Source organism: Peromyscus eremicus, chromosome 8a (genome assembly GCF_949786415.1).
Source record: "Peromyscus eremicus chromosome 8a, PerEre_H2_v1, whole genome shotgun sequence".
In the NCBI taxonomy this organism is placed as follows: Eukaryota; Metazoa; Chordata; class Mammalia; order Rodentia; family Cricetidae; genus Peromyscus; species Peromyscus eremicus.
This window is the reverse complement of record NC_081423.1, coordinates 7,763,821-7,784,198: the sequence shown is the minus strand read 5'-3', so window position 1 is coordinate 7,784,198 and position 20,378 is coordinate 7,763,821. Positions and strand designations below refer to the sequence as shown.

The 20,378-nt window shown below is 39.8% G+C and overlaps 1 protein-coding gene across 17 annotated transcripts in view; it reads left to right on the top strand.

The window, feature by feature from the left end:
- The window catches only part of Rbfox1 (RNA binding fox-1 homolog 1), a 369,263-nt gene that overhangs the window by 329,846 nt on the left and 19,039 nt on the right, over nucleotides 1-20,378 (top strand). For all 17 annotated transcript variants that reach the window (XM_059269141.1, XM_059269136.1, XM_059269131.1 and 14 more), the window contains one exon: nucleotides 5,159-5,223. In XM_059269141.1, the coding sequence (XP_059125124.1) occupies nucleotides 5,159-5,223 (65 nt within the window). The remainder of the gene's footprint in view (nucleotides 1-5,158; nucleotides 5,224-20,378) is intronic.

The window sequence follows — 20,378 nt, the reverse complement described above, 5'->3', positions numbered from 1 at the left end:
ATGAATATGCCACCTTAGAGGTCAAATGTGGCTTTTAATTTCTTGAATTATAAAAATTTAACAACCAAAAATGAAAAAGGGCCAGGAAGATATCTCAACAGACAAAAGTGTTAACTGCTAAGACCTGACAACCTACTTAAGTTTGATCCACAGAAATGAAGGTAGACAGAGAGCATGTTCTCTGACTTCCACATGCTTTCTGTGGCGTGCATGCACCACACACACACACACACACACACACACACACACACACAGAGTCACTATGTGCACATACATGCATACATAATAATAATAAATCAGAAAGAAAGAATTTTTGGATTAGGGAGATGGCTCAGTAGGTAAAATACTTGCTGAGCAAATATAAGGACCAACATTTATATTCTCCAGAAACCAAATAAAGCTAGATATAGCACTACTAGTCTGTCATCCATCACTGCTGCAGAGAGATATGAGGAGAAGACATGGGGATTCCAAGAAGCTCACAGGCCAGCTATCCAGGTGTGCACAGTAAGAAGCAATAAGGTAGAAGGCAAGGGCCAACACCCAAGGTAACATCCACATCCACAACATGGTGCATACACACACACACACACACACACACGCACGCACGCACACACACACACACACACACACACATACCATGAGGTGGGGGATTAGAGGGTTTATTAGAGTCAATTTCATCATAATCTTTAGTTGGTTCTTAGAATACACTAGAAACTTTAAATCAAAATCCTCTTATCCCTCCAGTCTTGGGGGACTGCATGGCTAGCATCTCCTATACCTCTCACTGCTCTTACTATAGATAGTTAGAAATTTTTTTTTCCAGTTGCTAAACCTATTTCTCATTTCCAAAGAAACACCAAATGAGTAAATTTGTAGGATGTAAAAAACAGGAAAAAAAAATGGACACATCCACCACTGGTCAAGAGGCCTCATATGTGCAATACAGCTAATGTTAAAACTGTCATCCATCTGGAAGATGGTAGCACAGGTGGTTCCATGACACAGGCTTGCCATCCCACCACCTGAAAGGCAGAGGCAGGAGGATTGCAAGTTCAAGGCTGGTTACAGAGTAAGCCAATACTAGCTTGGGGCAGTTAATGGGATCCTGTGTCACAACAAAAAGTCAAAGGAAGGCTTTGGTTGTAGAACAATAATAGAGCACTTGCCTGATGTGCATAGAGCCCTGGGTTCAACCTCCAGCAAAATACACACACACACACACACACACACACACACACACACACACACACGAATATTTTTGTGAGTAGAATAGATAAAACTGCTGTACTTTTTTTCTCTTTGCTTTGGAGAAGGAAAAATCTCCTTGTCAGTGACATTATTTTTTCACTGGGTCTGCAGTTACCAGGTTCAATAAGACCTGAGTCTGCAATCCTTAGACAGAAGGCAGATCTCATTCTTCAGACAACAGCACAGGACTGTGCAGATGCTCCAGCTCTGTTCAGCAAGCTGCAGAGGACAGAGCAATATAGCTCATCCTAGTCACCTTTTTGCAAAGCAAATTTAAGCAATTTGTATCTGTGGGCCATTTTACAGTGTGTGCACATACACTGAGTTAGTGCACAGCTTCACTGTTGCTGAAATATAAGAGAAGTAGGAAAGACAAGGCACAGTGCAGAGAGGTGGCGTGATCAAGCCACCGAATCCTTTTCACCCCATTATCACATATTGCAGAGACCAATACTCCACAGCCACCAGCCCACAGATGCTTACATTTAAACAAAATTAACTAGGAGTTGAGGGGGGCCTCTTTTGGTAAGGTACTTGCTGTGCAAGCCAGGAGACCTGAGGTGCGTCTTCACAACTGAGAGGTTTTGAGTTTTCTTTTGTTTGTTGTTTAAATCCAAACAAGGAGGCATCTCTTTCTAACCCCAGAGCTGGAAAGGCAGACAAAAGGATCTGTGGGGCTTGCATGGCAAGTTCTAAACTAATGAGAGACCCTGTCTCAGAAAGAAAAAAAAAAGAAAGAAAGAAAAATAGAAGGTGGACAGTTTGTGAGGAGGTTGTCCTCTGACATCCAAACACATGAATTCATGTGTGCACACTCAGCTGCACACACATGAACACACATGCAACATACATGAATTCATTTAACAATAATCAATCTGGTATAACTGTATCCCAGTATTTGGAGGTGGAGACAGGAGGATCACAAGTTCAAAGCTTGCTTGACTATAAGATCAGCTCAAGGCCAACTTTGAACTTATACTATACCATCTCAAAGTGAAAAATAAAGTTTAAACAAAAAGGAAGGAGGTCTTGGAAAATAGCTTAATGGTGTAACATTTCACCAGCAGGTACAAGATCCTAGTGCCACAAAATAAATGATAAGGTAAAAGCAAATCAAATTAACAAAATGTAAGTAAATTAATTAATTATAGTCCCTGCATTTCAAGTAATAAGAAAACACTTAAGACTGTTGGACACCATGCTGGACAAGATACAGGCAGAACACTGCTGTTAGCACCATGTGATCTGTTGACCAAGGTCAAAGCCCCCTCATTGTAAATGTCAGCAGACTAGAGTCTGAAGAATTCTTAGTGGAAGATGGCGACATGGCTCTGCAGTTTTCCAGTGCTTGCTGCTCTTCAGAGGACCAGTGTTTAGTTTTCAGCCCTGACTTTGGGTGGCTCCAGAGGATGCAATGACCCTTTGTGACCTATGTAGGCACATGTACACATGTGTCATACATTCGCACAAATACACATAAATAGAAATTAAAACATAAACTTGACTGGGGATATAGCCCAGTTGGAATAGTGTGCTACATTTGATCTTGCCTCAGAAACAAAGCACAGAGACAGACAGACAGACAGACAGACAGACAATGTTTAAAAGCAAAAATCTTAAGTAACAGATCAAACCTCAGGGTACTAACCACTTGTGACTGTTTAACATAGAAGCTGATTTCCTCTCAATGGTGAAGCCATAAGTAAATATACAAAAAAGATCATTCTCAAACTCATGGTTCACCTTATTTTGGGAGAGAGGAAAGGAAAAGGAGAAATAGTGTAATCAAATTATAATCTCAAAAATAAAATTCAAAAGAAAAAGTTAAAAAAGTTCTTACTAGCTGCATTATCAACCTTGTAGGCAGTGGAGCTCACATTAGTTACTTCTGTTTGCACTGTAGCCATGCTTCCCACTCATTGAATACCTACTTGCTCTCATGATAGACCCTTCTGTAAATGCCCAGAGACAATTGTAGAATCTGAGCCACAAGGGCTTGCAAAGAGACATTCCTGGGCACAGATTCCATCACCACTTAGAGTTTACTTGGAAACTGATATACCTATGCAAATAGCTTTAACAAACTTTGCTCTGGACAGACAGATGCACACCCACATGAACGCATGCACACACATACACACACACACACACACACACACACACACACACACACTTCACTCAGTTGATGCTAATGCCTCATAGTCATTGGCTGGCTAATTCTAACCCCTTCCTACCCCATTATATTTAATGTACATACTTGTATACTTATATCATTCTGATACATCATGAAAGCCAAGAAAAATAATCAGGCAGATTAAAAGAAGAACTCTGGAAAACTGGTGACCTGATTTCTTCATGGTCCATCATTCCTTCTCTGGAGTTCAGTGCTGGCCTGACACCAGCTTTGTTTTTATGACTCTTCGGCACATTTAATGAGTTCCCTCATTCCTCATTAGAGAGCACTATGTTTGGAACACCAGGTGGTGTCTGGCTAAGACCTTTTTTGTTTTAAATTACACATTTTTTTTTTTCCTTAAGGAAAGCTGTCACGGAAACTCCTGGCTCTGTATGATTGGTGATTATCCACCAAGAAGTCTTGGGTGTGTCTTTAACCAAGGCTGATCCAAAGCACAAATTTCCTCATAGAAAAACTGGCTCTATTGAGCTATGACATATATGATAGAGGATTTCAGTCAGAAACACTGTAAGAAACTGTCAAGAGCTATTACCTACGTGTTTCAAGTTGCTTCATCTCTGTGTATAAGGCCACATGTATGACACTTGTCAACTTTGCCCTGCTGTCCTTGGGCATTTTCTGTAGTCAGCCCTCTGACATGCCACTTTATCCTGAGTTAGCCTTCATCCTAAAGGCGAGACTCCAACCTTGAAGGATCGCATGCTGCACATTCTCATTAGAACCTGAATAAGCCCCTTGTTACCTCCGGACACTGGGTCCAGTTTGTTAATTGTGCTGAGATCATTCCGTGGTGGCTGACATATTGCCCTGGTCTGTTGAGCAAGATGCCCTTACTTTCTCAGTTTGATAATCAGTGCTCCACTGCACACAATTCCTTTTCAATGTGCCCATTTGCTCTTCCTCCGTGCTTAATTGAACAACGGCAATTACTGGTACAGAGAACTAAATGTTAATTATTTTTCTTTTTAGATTTTTTTCTCTTAATGATTTTATTTACAAATTGGAAGACTTTATCATATTTCCCCCTCCCTTGAACCACATTCTTCATCTGAATTTGTGTGACAAGTAGCAGTGTGATATTTTCAGCTGAGAAGACAGAATTTTTGACAATTGTTCACTTTTGTAATAATTATGGAACATTAATAAAGCCTTCTACAAAACCATCAATGATTAAATGGCTACACACACACACACATACACACACACACACACACACACACACACACACACACACACACGCAATTACTAAGAAACTTACTGATCTGGTTTCTGAAAATCAATATGAGGCAGGAGAGTATCTACTTTTATGAAGAAATAAAGATAATTTAATAAAATTTAAGTTAATATTTGGTAAGTTATGGTAAAGCATGGTCAATTCTGGAAACCTGGAAAGTTCAGCAAAGTAGGAAGAATATTTAATCCTCACCCCCAAACCAATATCATTAACACTTAGATGCGTTTTCTTAGGGCCTCTGGGTTCTGCCTCTGAAGATATGCTTAGGAGTTCTAACCTTTAACACACAGCCAGGACAGGTCTTCAACCTCCTGTCTCCAGTATTGTTCTACTTCTGCTGTGATACTAAGCTTTCCTTAACCTCAACCTTGGATGGGAGGCCTTGGGTACCTGCTTCTCTGGTGTGGGCTCCTCACTTCTGGGTATTGCTGAACTGGGCTCTGCGTTCCTAAGCTTCATCTCTACTTGTATTTTAGGGTGGTTATGCTGCATACCGCTACGCCCAGCCCACCCCTGCCACTGCTGCTGCCTACAGTGACAGGTAAGGGTCTTCCTTCTCTCAATGACTTGAAAATAGCTGGTGGGGCAGGAAATTCTCATTCTTATTTGGTCTTGCTTGAAACATGCATGACTACTGAAGAGGATGCCCCTAAAAGTTAGGTCCTGTGGTGAAGTTATTATGCACAGGCTACATGGAAAGAAGATGGATGCTTAAGCCTTGCTCATTGTGAACTCCTCACTCTGTCTGATGCAATGCAAAGAAAATCTACTCTGTCCCTGGATAGCTGTTTTCTGGTCTCTTTATTCCTGTGACCATATATCTTATACATGCAAACACACACACACACACACACACACACACACACACACACACACACACACAACCTTCTCATGGCCTTCTATGTAAGACCATAGTTTCATCTAATTCATAGGAAGAAAATGAGAAAGTAATAAGCCTGAAGATTTACTTCCTTCCCTCATGACACCCAGGAAAGCTTTCACCTCTGCCCATTGAATTCAAAACAAAGGAATGGGCAGAACATCTGGCTTTCATAAGGAGATTCATTGATCTTGGCAGTGCCCAGTGCCCAAACCTACAAACATAAGCCAACTTTCATTTGCACTGTACACCTCACATGAAGACTGGCAGCTGGAGGTACAGAAATGTATTTGAGAAATGCAGAATTCCAAATGAATGTGTGTGACTGGCTTGGTCCCCAGGCTTTCGAGATGTGATGGTTTCTAAAACAATTATAGCTATTTCTATATAGGTGCCTTGTTGGGGGTGGGGCCGTAAGCCAGCCAACAAACAAAATGCGTGTGTTTCCATATTGAATGCGATTTCCTGGCTCTGTTCTCTGCGGACATCAATGTGAATGTTCAGGTGCTCTGCATGCATGAATGTCCCGGAGGGTGCTTATTTTCGTGATGACTATTTTAATTTAAGGATATGTTTCATGAATAAAATGGTAATAGTATGGTAACGATTTGCATGTGTGGCTGAGGCATGCTGGGTCAGACAGGTAAGCAAGCAGATCAAGGGCATGGCCCATGAAAGAGAACTGTCAGAAGACATTGGGCTTGCGCCCAGCTTGTGGCCATGCAGTTCCTCTCAGTTTGCAGTGGTGCACTTTTCCTGCACCTCCATCCCATTTCTCACAAGTGTTGTTAGCTCTCAGCAGCTGCAGAATTCTTCGGCAGTTTAATAAAGCAAAATAAATCCCTGAATTTAAGATGCTGTACTTAGCTCCATGCACTAACTTGTCATAAATGACTCTTTGGCAAGCAGAGCTGAGATTTGCTATCTGGCTACACACAGGAATTATTACTGTTTTCTCATGAGCACTCATAACACGTTTTCTAAATTGTAGAGAATCTTCAAAGAAATCCAAGCCACCGGCCAGACACACTTGTAAATACATGAATTATCCATTTACCCAGGCATCAGTTGCCAAGATACAAGGTGCTTCACGTAAATTGTCATCTTCAGTATTCTCTGACACTGGAAAATTGAGAGGGTCAATAAGGCTAATAAAAATGATGACAATCTTAAAATACTTGAGATCATTCTACAAATGAAAAGGCTTAAATGTTATTAAATTCCATGCACTGAAGATCCACACAGTCTCAATTGTAATGTGGCTCAGCTACAGCCCTTAATTATTTTTATGAAAATATCTCTAGATGCTAAATTCTCAAACGCCCACTTTGTATGTAATTATAATCATAGTAACTTTAGCCTGCTGTATAATTATAAGAATCTTAAACAGATTTATTTCTTTGAGTGTTTATCTTGCTTCTCCTCAGAATAAGTGCATCTAGCCCCAAGTTGAAGAAAGGTTAATTACAAAGATAGACTTTAAATCGCCCTCTTCAATAAGACTAATTTAGACACTTTATCAAAACAAACAATGTTTAATACTCTTCTTAGAGTTACTGAGGAAGCCTACCATCTCCACTACCCGTCTGAAACTGTTAAAGTCCTCTGCATTGTGGAACACCATATATGTAAATATCTGTATAAAACCTACAATTTTAATATTATTAAGAGTTCTCATTGGTGAAAAACAAAATACCCTCATTCTTGGATTGGTAAATCTTTAATAACTTCAATTCCCAGTTTAGTGTAACAGTTGCAGCTGAAGGAATCCACTAACTATATTCTTTTCCATGTAATTGGCCTCTTGCTGTTTATTAGAGATGTTTGCACATTAGGTCCCCTTGGTTGCTGTGGAAATTGATTACTGGCTCTATTTAACTTTATTGTAAGCAGAATACTTGTCACCTATGGAATTATTCATTGAGGTAAATTCAGTAATAGGGAATTACCAGAAAACAATCTCTAAAATGGAATTTCTGGTTTTGATTTATCACTATTAAGTGGTGGTTCCTTTTATTTTTAATCAATACAGACAAGGAAAGGGCTTTATTAAAATATATTCAGGGGAAAATGGGGGGTTATCAGAATAGCTTTTGAATCTCTACTAAAAATGCAGAATCTATCAGGGCAAAGAATAATAATTTTCTTTACACAATAATACCATAGCATCAGTAGCAGTAAACTTTAACTTCCTCTTTTCTAGAAGACAGACAGAATGACAAAGAGATATACTTCTTAACCAAAAGAAACACTTTCAAACTTGGAAGGGAAATCAGTGGAGTTGGGAATGTTTGAAAAATGGTCACTGGTTGTCAATTTGATTAAAAGAAACACAGCAACAAACCTTCCCTGTGATTCGCTCTTCAGCCTTCTCCGAAGTGAAACTAAGTCTGCTGTGCTGCCCCCATGCCTCCCACTCGTGGAATTTTACCTTTACTCAACACAAATCATACCCTTATAAAATTAAAGATTCAGGAACCCTTTGAAAACTATTGAACTGCAGTAACCTCAGTGCTGTCTGGAAGGTCTTTAATGGGCACCTTGCAGCTCCCTGCCCATCATCTTCCTGCTTAAATGATCACATGCTGACAATCTCAGAGCAGCCCAAGAGTCTCTGGGTGTTGACCTCCCGAAGAAAAGACCATCTGCTGTGGGCCAAGCTTTTCCCAAACCACAAAGATTGAACTGAACTAGGTAACATCACAGCTTCTTTGAGTGGGAATAGGTGAACAGCTTTCCTTGGCATTTTATAAACATTTGGTAAACACTTGACCTGATCAGTTCTTTATTTTGTTAATCTCACTTTGGTGTAATGGAAGCCAGCTGTCCAGACTCTCAAGGAGATTGTTTTCTGAGCTTGAACCAATCATAGCATGGCGGTGGGGCCTGTGGTCATCTGGTCATTGCATGCTATTTGGTGTTGCTGATGTGTCTGTGGTATGTGTTGGGTTGGACAGGTCCATCACATTAGCTCCATGAATGGCTTGCTTGGAATAAGCCTGGGGTACAGGTCCCTTTATTGATTGGCTCTTGGTTCCTTGTGTTTTATGGCTTGGTCCTTGTTGCATCTTTCAGCTGTCCAGCTGGGAGGTGGGAAGTGGGGAAGGTACCCTGTTCAATGAATTGTGCCACTCATAGTGGGGGAATATATGTGATGTGTACATAGCATTGATGAAATACTCTGGCTAGAAAGAAACCCTGGCCATGCTTGTCCTGCTTGCTGATACTCTAACATCCCCTAAGGACTGGTGCATGAAAGTGTCCCTCCATGTTAGGGAAGAGAGTAGACACAAACAGGTTAGAAAAGAACCAAGAACAGAATGTCCTACTGTCAAGTTTAACAATAATATGGTTGTAACTGGAACCATTTCTTCTATCAATTAAAATATGGTTTTTTTTCAAACAAATATAGTACTTTTTGAAAAGTAAGATAGTACATAATACTGAAAATTGAGGCATAACAATCTAACACTTAGGAAGGAAAATAAATTCTATCAAGTTCTATTTAGGTTAGAGAGACGTGCTCATTGGAATGTTGATGTCCATTGGTTGACACTTTTAGGAAATATGTTTATGATAAAATGATTTTTATCAAATTATTTTTATCCTAAATATATTTTCTTATATTTTTATTATAATGAGGGTTTTTGAGTTGTTATAATATAAAAATACATTTTTAAGTAAGCAAGAAATATGTGTTCCAGAACATAGAATGAAATATTCACAATTATGTAAAGTTATCTTCTGGGTAAGAGAAGCTCATTAAAAATCAGGCAAAACTATAAAACATTTATTTACTATAAGGATCTACAAATGCCAGAGTTGTATTAACATGAAAGTGCAGAACCAGACACATAGGCATCCTTAGACTAAGCAAGGAGGCTGCGAGCAGCAGGGTTCTGCTTTCAATTTATTCTTCTTCATTTTCTGAGACCTTAAAGTTTCATTGTTTTTATATGATAAGAAAAAAAGTATAATATTGGCAATTCCATATTGCTCAACCTAATATAAACCAAAACAAAATCTTGTCATCTTACATACTTATAGGGAACTTATAAGAGTTTTGGAGATAATTCTCAGAACAAAAAAGCCAGGACTTGCGGAGTTCAGACACTCCTATGGCGTGTGTTAAGCACCATTCAGACCAGGTGCTCACAAGCCGAAGAGTAGAGGATTCATTTCAAAGAGAGATAGATTAGTAAATTTTTAAAAATTTAATAGACATAATTAGGCATATCTTTGGTGTCATTTTTAAAATTACATAGATGATAGAGGTAGAAATGTCAAATATGTAGATGGGGAGATGGATGGATGGATGGATGGATGGATGGATGGATGGATGGATGGATGGACAGATGGATGGGTGGATGTGAAGAGAGATAGATGATACTTAGATCCATGGGTGGGTGGATAAAGGAAGGAAAGAAAACAGAAAGGAAGGAAATAGAAGCAGGATAAGCAGAGGGAGGGAGCAAGAAATGAAAAGGGAATTATCAAGAGCAAAATACCATCTTCTTTCCCTCTTCTATTGCATCATGAGCAAGTCTACAGAGAACAGAATGAAATTCTTATGTAAAACCTTAGTCTGAAGACTGAAGCAGCAGAGGGATCTGAGTCCATTCCCACTTGTGTAACACAGCCCCTCAGTCTATCTTAGAAGTTATTTTCTAGATTCAGATTTAAGATTACCAAACTTCCACCATGAAAACAGGCAAATAGCTTCATTTGAAATGATAAGTCATTTTACTTAGCATCCTTATATATGTATAGGTATGTATATGTATACACACACACACACACACACACACACACACACACACACAAAAAAAACTATGTAGGATGTTGGCACTGTAAAAAGCAAGTGAGTGTCCTGAATAAAAATCTCACTATTTACATTTAAGGACTTTATTTTCATTATAAAAAGATTATTTCACAAAAATTGTTGTATCATCTGAACTTGATGATTTTACACTTTTTTCTAGCTATGCATTAAAATATAGAGAGTTTAATGTATAGACCATGTAGAATGTTTAATGAGAACAGACAGCACAGAGGAGGGGCATTTCCTGGTGTCCCAATTCTTCCTTTTCAAACCAGGTATGATAAGAATTCCAACTATTTCAGAACAGCAGAGGTAAGCCTCATGCCTGTTCTTAGGGACATGTGTAAGGATAGGTCTCACATTCACAGATGTACTGCCTTCCGGGGCTAGGAGATCTGGGAAAGTGAAATGTGGCCATCAACTCTCTCTTTGGGGACTAGTGAATTCTGACCATTCTTTCTTCTACCATGCAGCTAAAATGTTCTTCCCCTAGGAATGAGCCACAATAGAATATGGTACCTTTGTTTCTTCTTTTTTTAGTTCATAGCCAATTTTCCTTTCTGGACACTGCCTTGGGAAAATAAACTTTGACAACTGTGTGGGGATTTCCTGTTTACATTTTCTATCTTTTTGAGAAACAAACTCTTGAGAAAATCTAGGGAGGGTATGACAAAACTTGGTCATGCCAAACAAGAATGGTGTTCCCAGGTCAACAGAGGGCTAAGGGAGAAGTTCATGAGGGCTCAGGGCAGACCCAAGAGTGTCATGTGGCATGGCTCAGTGAGATAATGCCATTGAAGTCATTCTTGACTGTCAGGCTTGAAGTGACAGTAAGAAGGAGCCTTTGCCCAGTAGATTGTGACAGCAGCTTACTAAGGTTGTTCTTAGTTTTAGTATTTTAGTCATTTCTGTCACTGTGATAAGCAAATCTAGGTTGTTTTTTTTCCAACAAAAAATGCTCTGTTACCTTATAATAGGAATGTAGCAGGAATGAGTCACCAGTGTCTTTATTTATATCCATTTGTATCTCAGTGCCATTGCTGAAAGTATAGTCAGGATTTTATTAAAACCTTTAGATTGAAAACATCCATACATGTGCATGCTCACGTGCACACACAGGCACATGTGCACCCAGATATATGTATGTATATTGTCTTACTTTTATATGTCTCTGTTTTTTTTATTTAAAGTTCATTTCCTTAACAGATTCAGTCACATTTTTGAGTGACACACAGCCCCTTCAAAAAGAGAAAGAGAAGTTAATTGTTCTAGAAATTTATCAGACATTTAAAAGAAATGCACTTCTGAGAGAGCTATGATACAGATGAAATATAAGATGAAATGCCAGGCAAAAGCAAATTCTTTAATAAGCCATATGCACATGTCACTGCATCTTTAAAATTGTTCTGATTTTACATTCTCCAAAAAGTTACAACTATGCTAATTCTACTTTCTCTCAACATAGCCTTTAAGTTGTTGTTGATTTAATTTGAGAACAACTAAGATGATTCTGAAATCCTAAGGGAGGAGGCAAAAAAACACTTGAAATTTGGATCTATTGATGCCAAACTGAACAGCAAGGAGAAATACTGATATTATTAAAGGACCCACTTCCTGATTTTCTCTTATTTTTAACCTAGAGACCATTTATACACACTTTTACATTCACATACACATTCATATATAATCATACACACACACACACACACACACACACACACACACACACACGGTTCTCTCAAGCCTTAAATGTGTCCAAGTTTTGCCTCAAGAATTAATTACTTTTTATCCATAACCTACCATGGCTTGTCTAATGTTATGCACTGTTGGATGAATATGTAATTGAAGCAGTTAAAAAAATAGACCTGTAATAATCCACAGACCAGACCAAAAAGGGGCCAGGGAGAGATTAAGGGCATTCCAAACCCAACAGACCATGGCCGTCACAGCCACGTGGGGAGCCACTTCTGCAGGTGACAAGACAAGGTATAACAGCTCCTTTGGTCATGTCATGGCCTGATTACATGCTTTTCAGGTTGCAGATCATTGGCTTGATGGGCCACAAAAAAGCAAATGAAATCTATATTTTGAGTAGTCCCATCACAGCCCTTCCACTGTGAATGCTTAGAAAACGTTGGCTTCCTAGAGATAGGCCAGGAACCTGTGGTGAGAATACAGACCCCACAGCCTCTGGGTGAGCCCTTCCCACTCACAATAAGAGTGAACTTGGTAATGACAGTCATCCAGCAGAACAGAAGGACACACGCCCAAGGTAGAATCTTAGCTTATGAAATATTTATATATGTCTCCCCTCAAACTGGGGGAAATTTTTATTCCACAAGCATGAGGACTCAAGTCCAAATTCCCAGCAACCATGTGCAAACAAGGCATGGTGACATGCACTTTTGATCCCAATGCTGGGAAACAGTCAAATCTGTAGGGCTCACTTGCCAGCCAACCTCACTGAAATGCCAAGCTCCAGGTTCAGTGAAGACCCTGACTCAGCAATGAGATGAAGAGTGATTGGTGCACACACATATGTGCTTACACACATATATCACACACATACATATACAAATTTAAAATTATCTATTTAAAACACTCAACTTCTCTACCATATTTTTCCTTTAGATGTTATTTTTATTGGAAATTGACTTCTCCTTTCTGTTATCTATTTTGACCTTAGCTCATATGCTAAAGCTGTTATCTTTTGGAACAAGATGGAATTTTTCCATTAAGACCTTCTCTTACTTCTAAAGGTATCAAAGCAAGTTATAACCCTATGCCTAAAGGTTGACTTCCAGAATTTGCTGCCATTGGCATGTGGCATCTAAGTTATTTCTATAACTGTATGTAGCAATTTCATGTAGAAAAAGTCATCAGACAGCAATGATGATTTTTGATGATTTTTCTCCCCGATGTGATTGATTCTTTTGGAATTCAATGCTCTTCAAAACTGTAGTGCATTTCATAGTTAATTAACATACAAAACAGAGGGAAACCTGCTTACTGTTGGTGGGGGAGAACTGAAGAGACTCTTAATTAGCTAGCTGCCTGGCCCTCCATCCAGCTTAGTTTTGCTATACAATAATGCATAATGTTTAGACAAATGAATAGATTCCAAGGAGTTCAAACAATTAAACCCAAGTATTATTTCCCCATAGCTGTCTTCATAATTTACCTTGAAATGCTTTAGCCAGAGATAGGAGAAGGAGGCAACATCTCTGATAACTTTCATCCATGGGTCCACCCACCTGCTACTGTCTCCACTCCACTCTCCCTTCTTCAGTGACCTCATAAATGTTCAACATCTCTCAAACTATACTCCCTTGTGACCACCTGCTTTAACTGGCCTCTGGCCATAATTATCGTTTTCCTAACCCCCAAGGTCACAGGAAGAGAAAGTGCTTCCATGGTAAGATCTTGTCATTGACTGTATAATAGACTGGCATCAATATAAAATAAACTTTGCAAGAACTGAATCTGGTTTCTTTTAATGTCATTGAGCCTTAGTTTTCTCATCTGTTCAGAGGGCAGATCATACTCATCAGACTACAAGTGAGGTGAATGCTATAAATCAATAAGCTGGTACAAATGTCATTAGCTACTTAATTTCTGATTTGAGGCTATCTTAGAGATGAGTCACTATAAGCACTGGATTGACAGAGGCTAGAGCAATAAGTTAACTACATTTAAATTGTGAGTTGTTTTCCTGCCTGATATGTCTAAGACTCACAAGAACAGTTGCACGCTGAAGGTTCTACATGTTCCTTCATAGCCGGCGGCAGGATGTAGCTGAGTTATGTTTTGAAACAGGATCTTGTATGTATCGTCTGTGTTCTTTAATGTATACTTGTGCTAATCAATCTTTGCTACTGATATACAGAAGATAATCACAAATTTAGGTTAAAGCTGGAATCTAACCTTAGTTCAATTATTTAATCCATGAGAGAATATGGGCAAGTTATAGAGATTATCAATATTCTGCTTGCCTGATCTGTAAAGTGAGAGAGATGGGTGGTCACTAACTCCTTGGCTTCCTATGAAAATGTTACATGGTTTTGAATGGAAGTTCTTCAGCTATAGCCTGAGATCAGCACTTAGTATACCATCACCACCACCACCACCACCACCACCACCACCAGCATCACTATCACCATCACAATCAGCATCACTATCACCACAAGCATGACCATCACCATCACCACCAGCATCACCATCACCATCACCACCACCACCAACATCACCATCACCACTACCACCATCACCACTACCACCACCACCACCACCACCATTACCACTATCACCATCACCACCATTACCACCACCACCACCACCACCACCACCACCACCACCACCATCACTACCATCATCACCACCATCACCACCACCATTACCATCACCACCACCACCATCATCACCATCACCATCACCATCACCATCACCACCAGCAGTGTCATTCAACTCCATGGGTATTTAGTGGCTTCAGACACATTTTCCCCATGCTCATGCTTCTGCTTGGGTATGGATCCTCTGCTCATGCACCTTCAAAAGGGATGGAGTTACCAGAGATGTACCAGCTTCCTAAAGGAGACAACCTTTTCCAGGGCAAATCCAGCCTCCAAATCCACTGCCCTATTTTTGAGTGGGGCAGAAGATGACGCTATCTTCCACGCTGTTTTCATTTTCTATTAAATCTGCACAAAGTCTTTGAGGAACATATATTTTAATTTCTAGCTCAATTTCCCAGTGAGAAGACTAAAGCCCTGAGAGTTGAGATAACTTTCCTAATGAGACACAGCTTGTACTGACAGCCCTGCCTTCGAGAGTCACTGCTAGCTCTGTTTCATCTGACTGGGGATATAGTGGGCAGTGGGGGAAGTGGAGGCTGTTAGAGAGACTGAGATGACAGAGAAGGTGTACATGATCTCTGGATAAGAGAAAAGCCCTTAGAAATGACTTTCCAAAGTCCCAGAGTTGTCTAGTCAAACAGTCAAATTTAGGAGGAACTGGAAACTCTCTTAATTTAAGCCTTTTTAATACAATATAAGCAAAAAAGTTGTGCCTACATGAAGTGACTCTAAATATGCTTTCATATATTCATTTTTTTATAAGGGATCATGACAGCTCCCTTTTGCAGCCTTTTCTACTCCATTTGGTTATTTGTTGGTTTGTCTGTATATGCCACATCTCATGTGTATATGATATAATATACATGAAACCTATAAAAATAACCACAGGGAAGGCAAACATATGCACCTCACTGGGATCTGTACCTTCCAGAATAGAATTTTGAAGCTGGACATGGGAAGAGAGGTTGAACAGTGATCAAAAGCAGTTGTATCACTTTCCTCTTCTAAGTAACAAAACTGACATATACCTGAGAATATGAGGTTGAAGATAGGTGCATCGAGTACAGGCCTTCCACAATGGTACAAAGGCCCTAAGAACATGCCCCATCCCTGTGGCTTAGCTCTGAGTCCTCAATGACCATTTGAAAAACCAATGGAACTAGCAAGATGGATCAGTGGGTAAGGGTGTCTACCACCAAGCCTAATGACCTGATCCCAAGGACCCACACGGTAGAAGAGAACCAACTCCAGTAACTTCTCCTCTCACCTCCACATGTATATTGTGGCATATGTGGACACACACACACACACACACACACACACACACACACACACACACACAAATCCTTACTTGTCGTCAAGGTTGGGACCCTCTGGGCCTTATAACTAACAGATTTCCCAGAACCTACAGGTAGAATCAAATTGATTTCATCCAATTACTATGTTGCGGGACCTCTGCTGTCACCTTCCAGGTCAAGAGACCAACTCACAGGCTGTAGGGATTTTTGTAGTCAGCATCTTGCAGGGTTTTAAATATACATAAGTGTTGTGTTAGGTTTGAAATCTACAGCATTTGATTCATGAAGACTCACTATGAGGAACACAGATCTGGAGTTTTTAACAATAGCAAAATAGAATTGAGAAGCCAAAGAGTAAGAAGACAATAGAACCTTTAACAATAAACTTAACATTGGTGTTCTTTGAGAAGGGACAGTTCCAGTTGGACCGCACTTGCTCATGCCAAAGCCGATCCTTTAACGTCCACCTGGCTTCTCAAATCCCCTTGAGAAATGCTAGCAGGCCAGTCTTTTCACTTGACACTTAGAATTCAGTGGGTAATTATTTTTGGAAGAAAATTGCAAATAGATGAGATTTAACCTGGGGGTGGTGGGAGTGAGAAATAAAGATGATATATGGTAAGCCACAAGACTAATTTAAATATGCCACCAGCTGAGTCAGAGGGCCTCTAGAAGGTTGATCTATGGAAACCATCTTAAAATGGAAGGGAGTCTGTGGATAAATGAAATATGCCATTTCTACAACATGGGAAGTTGAATATACTTACAATCATCTCTCTCAAGCTTCAGTCATAGTATATGCAAAGAAGAGTTCAAATATGTATCATTTTGTCTCAAAGAAGCTGAAGATCCAAAGCAATACAATAGGAAATTTCCCTAGAGAAGCACACTGTTACTAGTGATTGAACATGCTCCATATGACTTCCCCTGAGCAGGATCTTGGAGGAAGTGAGGCTAGGGGGCTGGGTCCCAGATAACTGTGCTCATCTTCCATTTCCACCACTTAGCATTTTGCCTCAAATGGCCTGGCTCAGTTTACTCACCTTTCATCAGAGTAACCATAAGACAGATTATAAGAAAGATCAAATAAATATGTAGGTATGAATGTCATTTAGCAGCCTCATATCACAGACAAGTGCTCAATCCATATTTGATAGTCTGAAGTCTCAAGAAGCATAGCTCTTAGCATATAGAATTAAAGATTTACCAATTCAGTGCTGGCTATTAATCTAGTATGATTGCCTTCAGAGTGCCCATTGGATTCTGGCCCAGATCAGCTAACTCAGAACCCAGGGAAAGAAGACCCAGCTGATAGCACTCCCCTGACCTCTCTCTGTGAGTCTGTGGATCATTCAAGCTATAAACCAGACAAGCATCACCCGAACTCTAGTGCACTTGAAAATGACCAGGAGAGTAGAAGCAGCCTATGCTTGAGCTCCATCCACAAAGATGCTCATTCAATGGGTCTTGGGTGTAACTCAGTTGCCAGGAATATTAGAAGTTCCCGAGGTAATCACCATGTTCAATCAAGGTTGAGAATGACTTAGCCAGAAACTGTCAACTACAACCGAGGTACAGGCCAATTTGTTAAAAATAAGGTGGAAGGCGGCGTTTAAATGCATGGGTCTGTATGGAGCATAGTAAACATCTGATGATTAGCATAAGGAGGTGGCCATGGTACCAGCCTCCTTTCTTGTCATGAGAGGTAGCTCCACACCTGCACTGCTTGGACTATTTTAATCTTTCTGAGCTTGTTTGGAGACAGCACTCTTTTCAGCTACAATTTTCATTCTTATCTCTCTCTGCTAATTTGGGATAAATGGCTTCATAGACCAAATCAACATAGGCCTATTTATATGCATCTAAATGGAACATTTGTCTTAAATGTTCCTTCAGGGTAGAAGGAACAGAAATATCCATAAAATGGCATAGCGTTGGGTGATGGACACTAATGTGAGGCCCTTGAGAAGTCCAGTATCATGGCTCTATTGGCCATCACATTGACCTCCCCTTTGAGCCTCTTTGACACAACTTTCCTATTGATCTTACCCATAATCAACCAATGAAAGCAAACACTTAGAAGGCTGATGGCCACACAGACTCATATTTAGTGAGCTCTGTAGAAAGGCATTTTGCTGACATTTTGTGGGGATCTTTCTGAAATGAAATGGGACTGGTTATGGATATTTCAAGAGAAAGCAGAAGAGCACAGAACTGCTAAATTCTGCTTAAGTTGACCATCAATTTTTGAAAGGCTGTTGTAAGTCCTTCTGGTGCTACACCCATGTGTGCCATTTCTTTCTCTGCCACTACTGGAAATGACCTTTAGATCTTTGAGATTTAACCTTACTTAATGTAATCCAACTAAGCCAATTCTTTTTAGGAAGTGAGTTTCAGAGCAGATGTGATCTCCTTTGTTCAAAAACACCCTCAAGAATTATAAAAATAGTGATGGACAGGCCCAGCTACTCAAAAGCCTCATAGAAGATCTGTCGAACCTTGCACCTTGAGACCAGATTGTTTAATATAGTAAGACCCCACCTCCAAACAAACAAACAACAACAATAAAAAAATACCCAATGAGAGGAGAAAATAAAAGAGAAGAAGGTTACCAGAGCAATGGTGGATGGTAGGAGAGAAGGAAGGAGGAAAAGAGAAAAAAGAAAGGGGGATGTAAGAAAGAAGGGAGGGAGGGAGAGGGGAGAGAGGACAAAGGAAAGAAAGAAGGAAAGAGAAGAAGAGCAGGAGAAAAATATGTAGTATTTTAAGAGTTAAAATCATGGTGTCCAAAAGATCACTCTTAAAGGTAACATCATATTGCATAAAATTCTGGAACCTTAAGATCTAGTTATTTTATAATAATACCTGTGGGCTTAATTTTGCCAGTTTTCTGTATTCATTCAGCAACCATTAACATCTGTGTAGGTTGCCTACAATCAGCCCTGCTCACCCCATCTAGCAACCTAGGAGTTGGGGTTGTAGCTCAGTCGGCAGAGTGTTTGCCTATCAAACATTAAACACTGGGTTAAATCCCTAGCAACAGGTAAGACTAGGTGTGGGGCATATGTCTGTAATGGTAACATGTTGAATATGGAGGCAGGATGATCAGTTCAAGGTCTTCATTAGTTATATATACTTTTCCTTAGAAGGGAGCCATGCAGAAGCAACATACACGTTTGTCGTGTCTTATAGAACTGGGGAGTAAGAGTCAGGCAGAGCTGCTTAAACAACACTCACACGTATCATGCATATGGGAATGCCTCTTCTAAGGGCCCACCCTATGAATGGACAAGGCTGCCATGTTCAGTTATGGCTGAGCTCCTGTTATGGGCACCTTGTGAATAGAGGTCCTTCTGAATGCTTGTCTGATGCATGCTGGGAATACTCTACCTGCAGTTTAGGCATGCCAAATCTCACTAGCCCTTATGTGAGTCAAATCAAAGTCCACACCACATAGCTCTTTCATTTTCAGATCTGTCAATTGTATTGCTCCTCAAGCCTAGGGAATCTGAAACCCAATAGTTTCTAAGTTTCAAAAAGTTTGGGACATAATAAAAATGTAGCAAAGATCCAACAAAACTAACTTTTATTGTTTTAAGATAGGTGATAAATGAACTTAGTTTTGACTTTTGATTTATAGAAGACAGTATTCTCAGAGAGTGTATAATTTTGTTAGAATTTTATTGGTTTAGAAGCAACTAAAATTTTCAACTGAACATTAAGTTCCAGGGAATATTCGAGAGGCATCTCTGTTTATATCCAAAGGTGCACCTCTTTCGACAGTAAAGCTCTCCTAAGATGTTTTATGAAATGCTCAGTTGCTGGATGTTTTTGAACACTGGAACAAAAGAAATCACACTAAGACTCCCCCAGAAATGCATTTATCTGGGTTCTTGATCCCTATGCACAGTAAAAATCTAACAAATGAGAACCCAGCACCTTCTGGGGTTTTCAAGGCATTTAAGACCCTAGTCAGTCTCAAGGAGTCATTCCAATTGGCAAAGTAGAGCTATTCATATTTCTAGGGAAATCAACAGTACCTCTGCATTCAAAAACCTTACATTGTGGAATTGCCACCACTGAAAATGCCTTAAGGGGGGTTTTATCACCTTTCTGGATTTAGTAAATCAAAGTGAAATAGCATTTTCCAATTTTTTAAAATTTTCTTTCCAATATGCCTCATTACAAAATAAATTGAGAAAGGTAAGGAGATGGCTCAGTGGGTAAAGCATTTGCTGTTCAGTTGTAAGAACCAGAGTTCAAATCCCTCAAGGACCCACTTAGAGCCAGACACAGTGTTGTGTGTCTACAATTGCAGCACTCCTACAGTGCAATGGAAGGCAG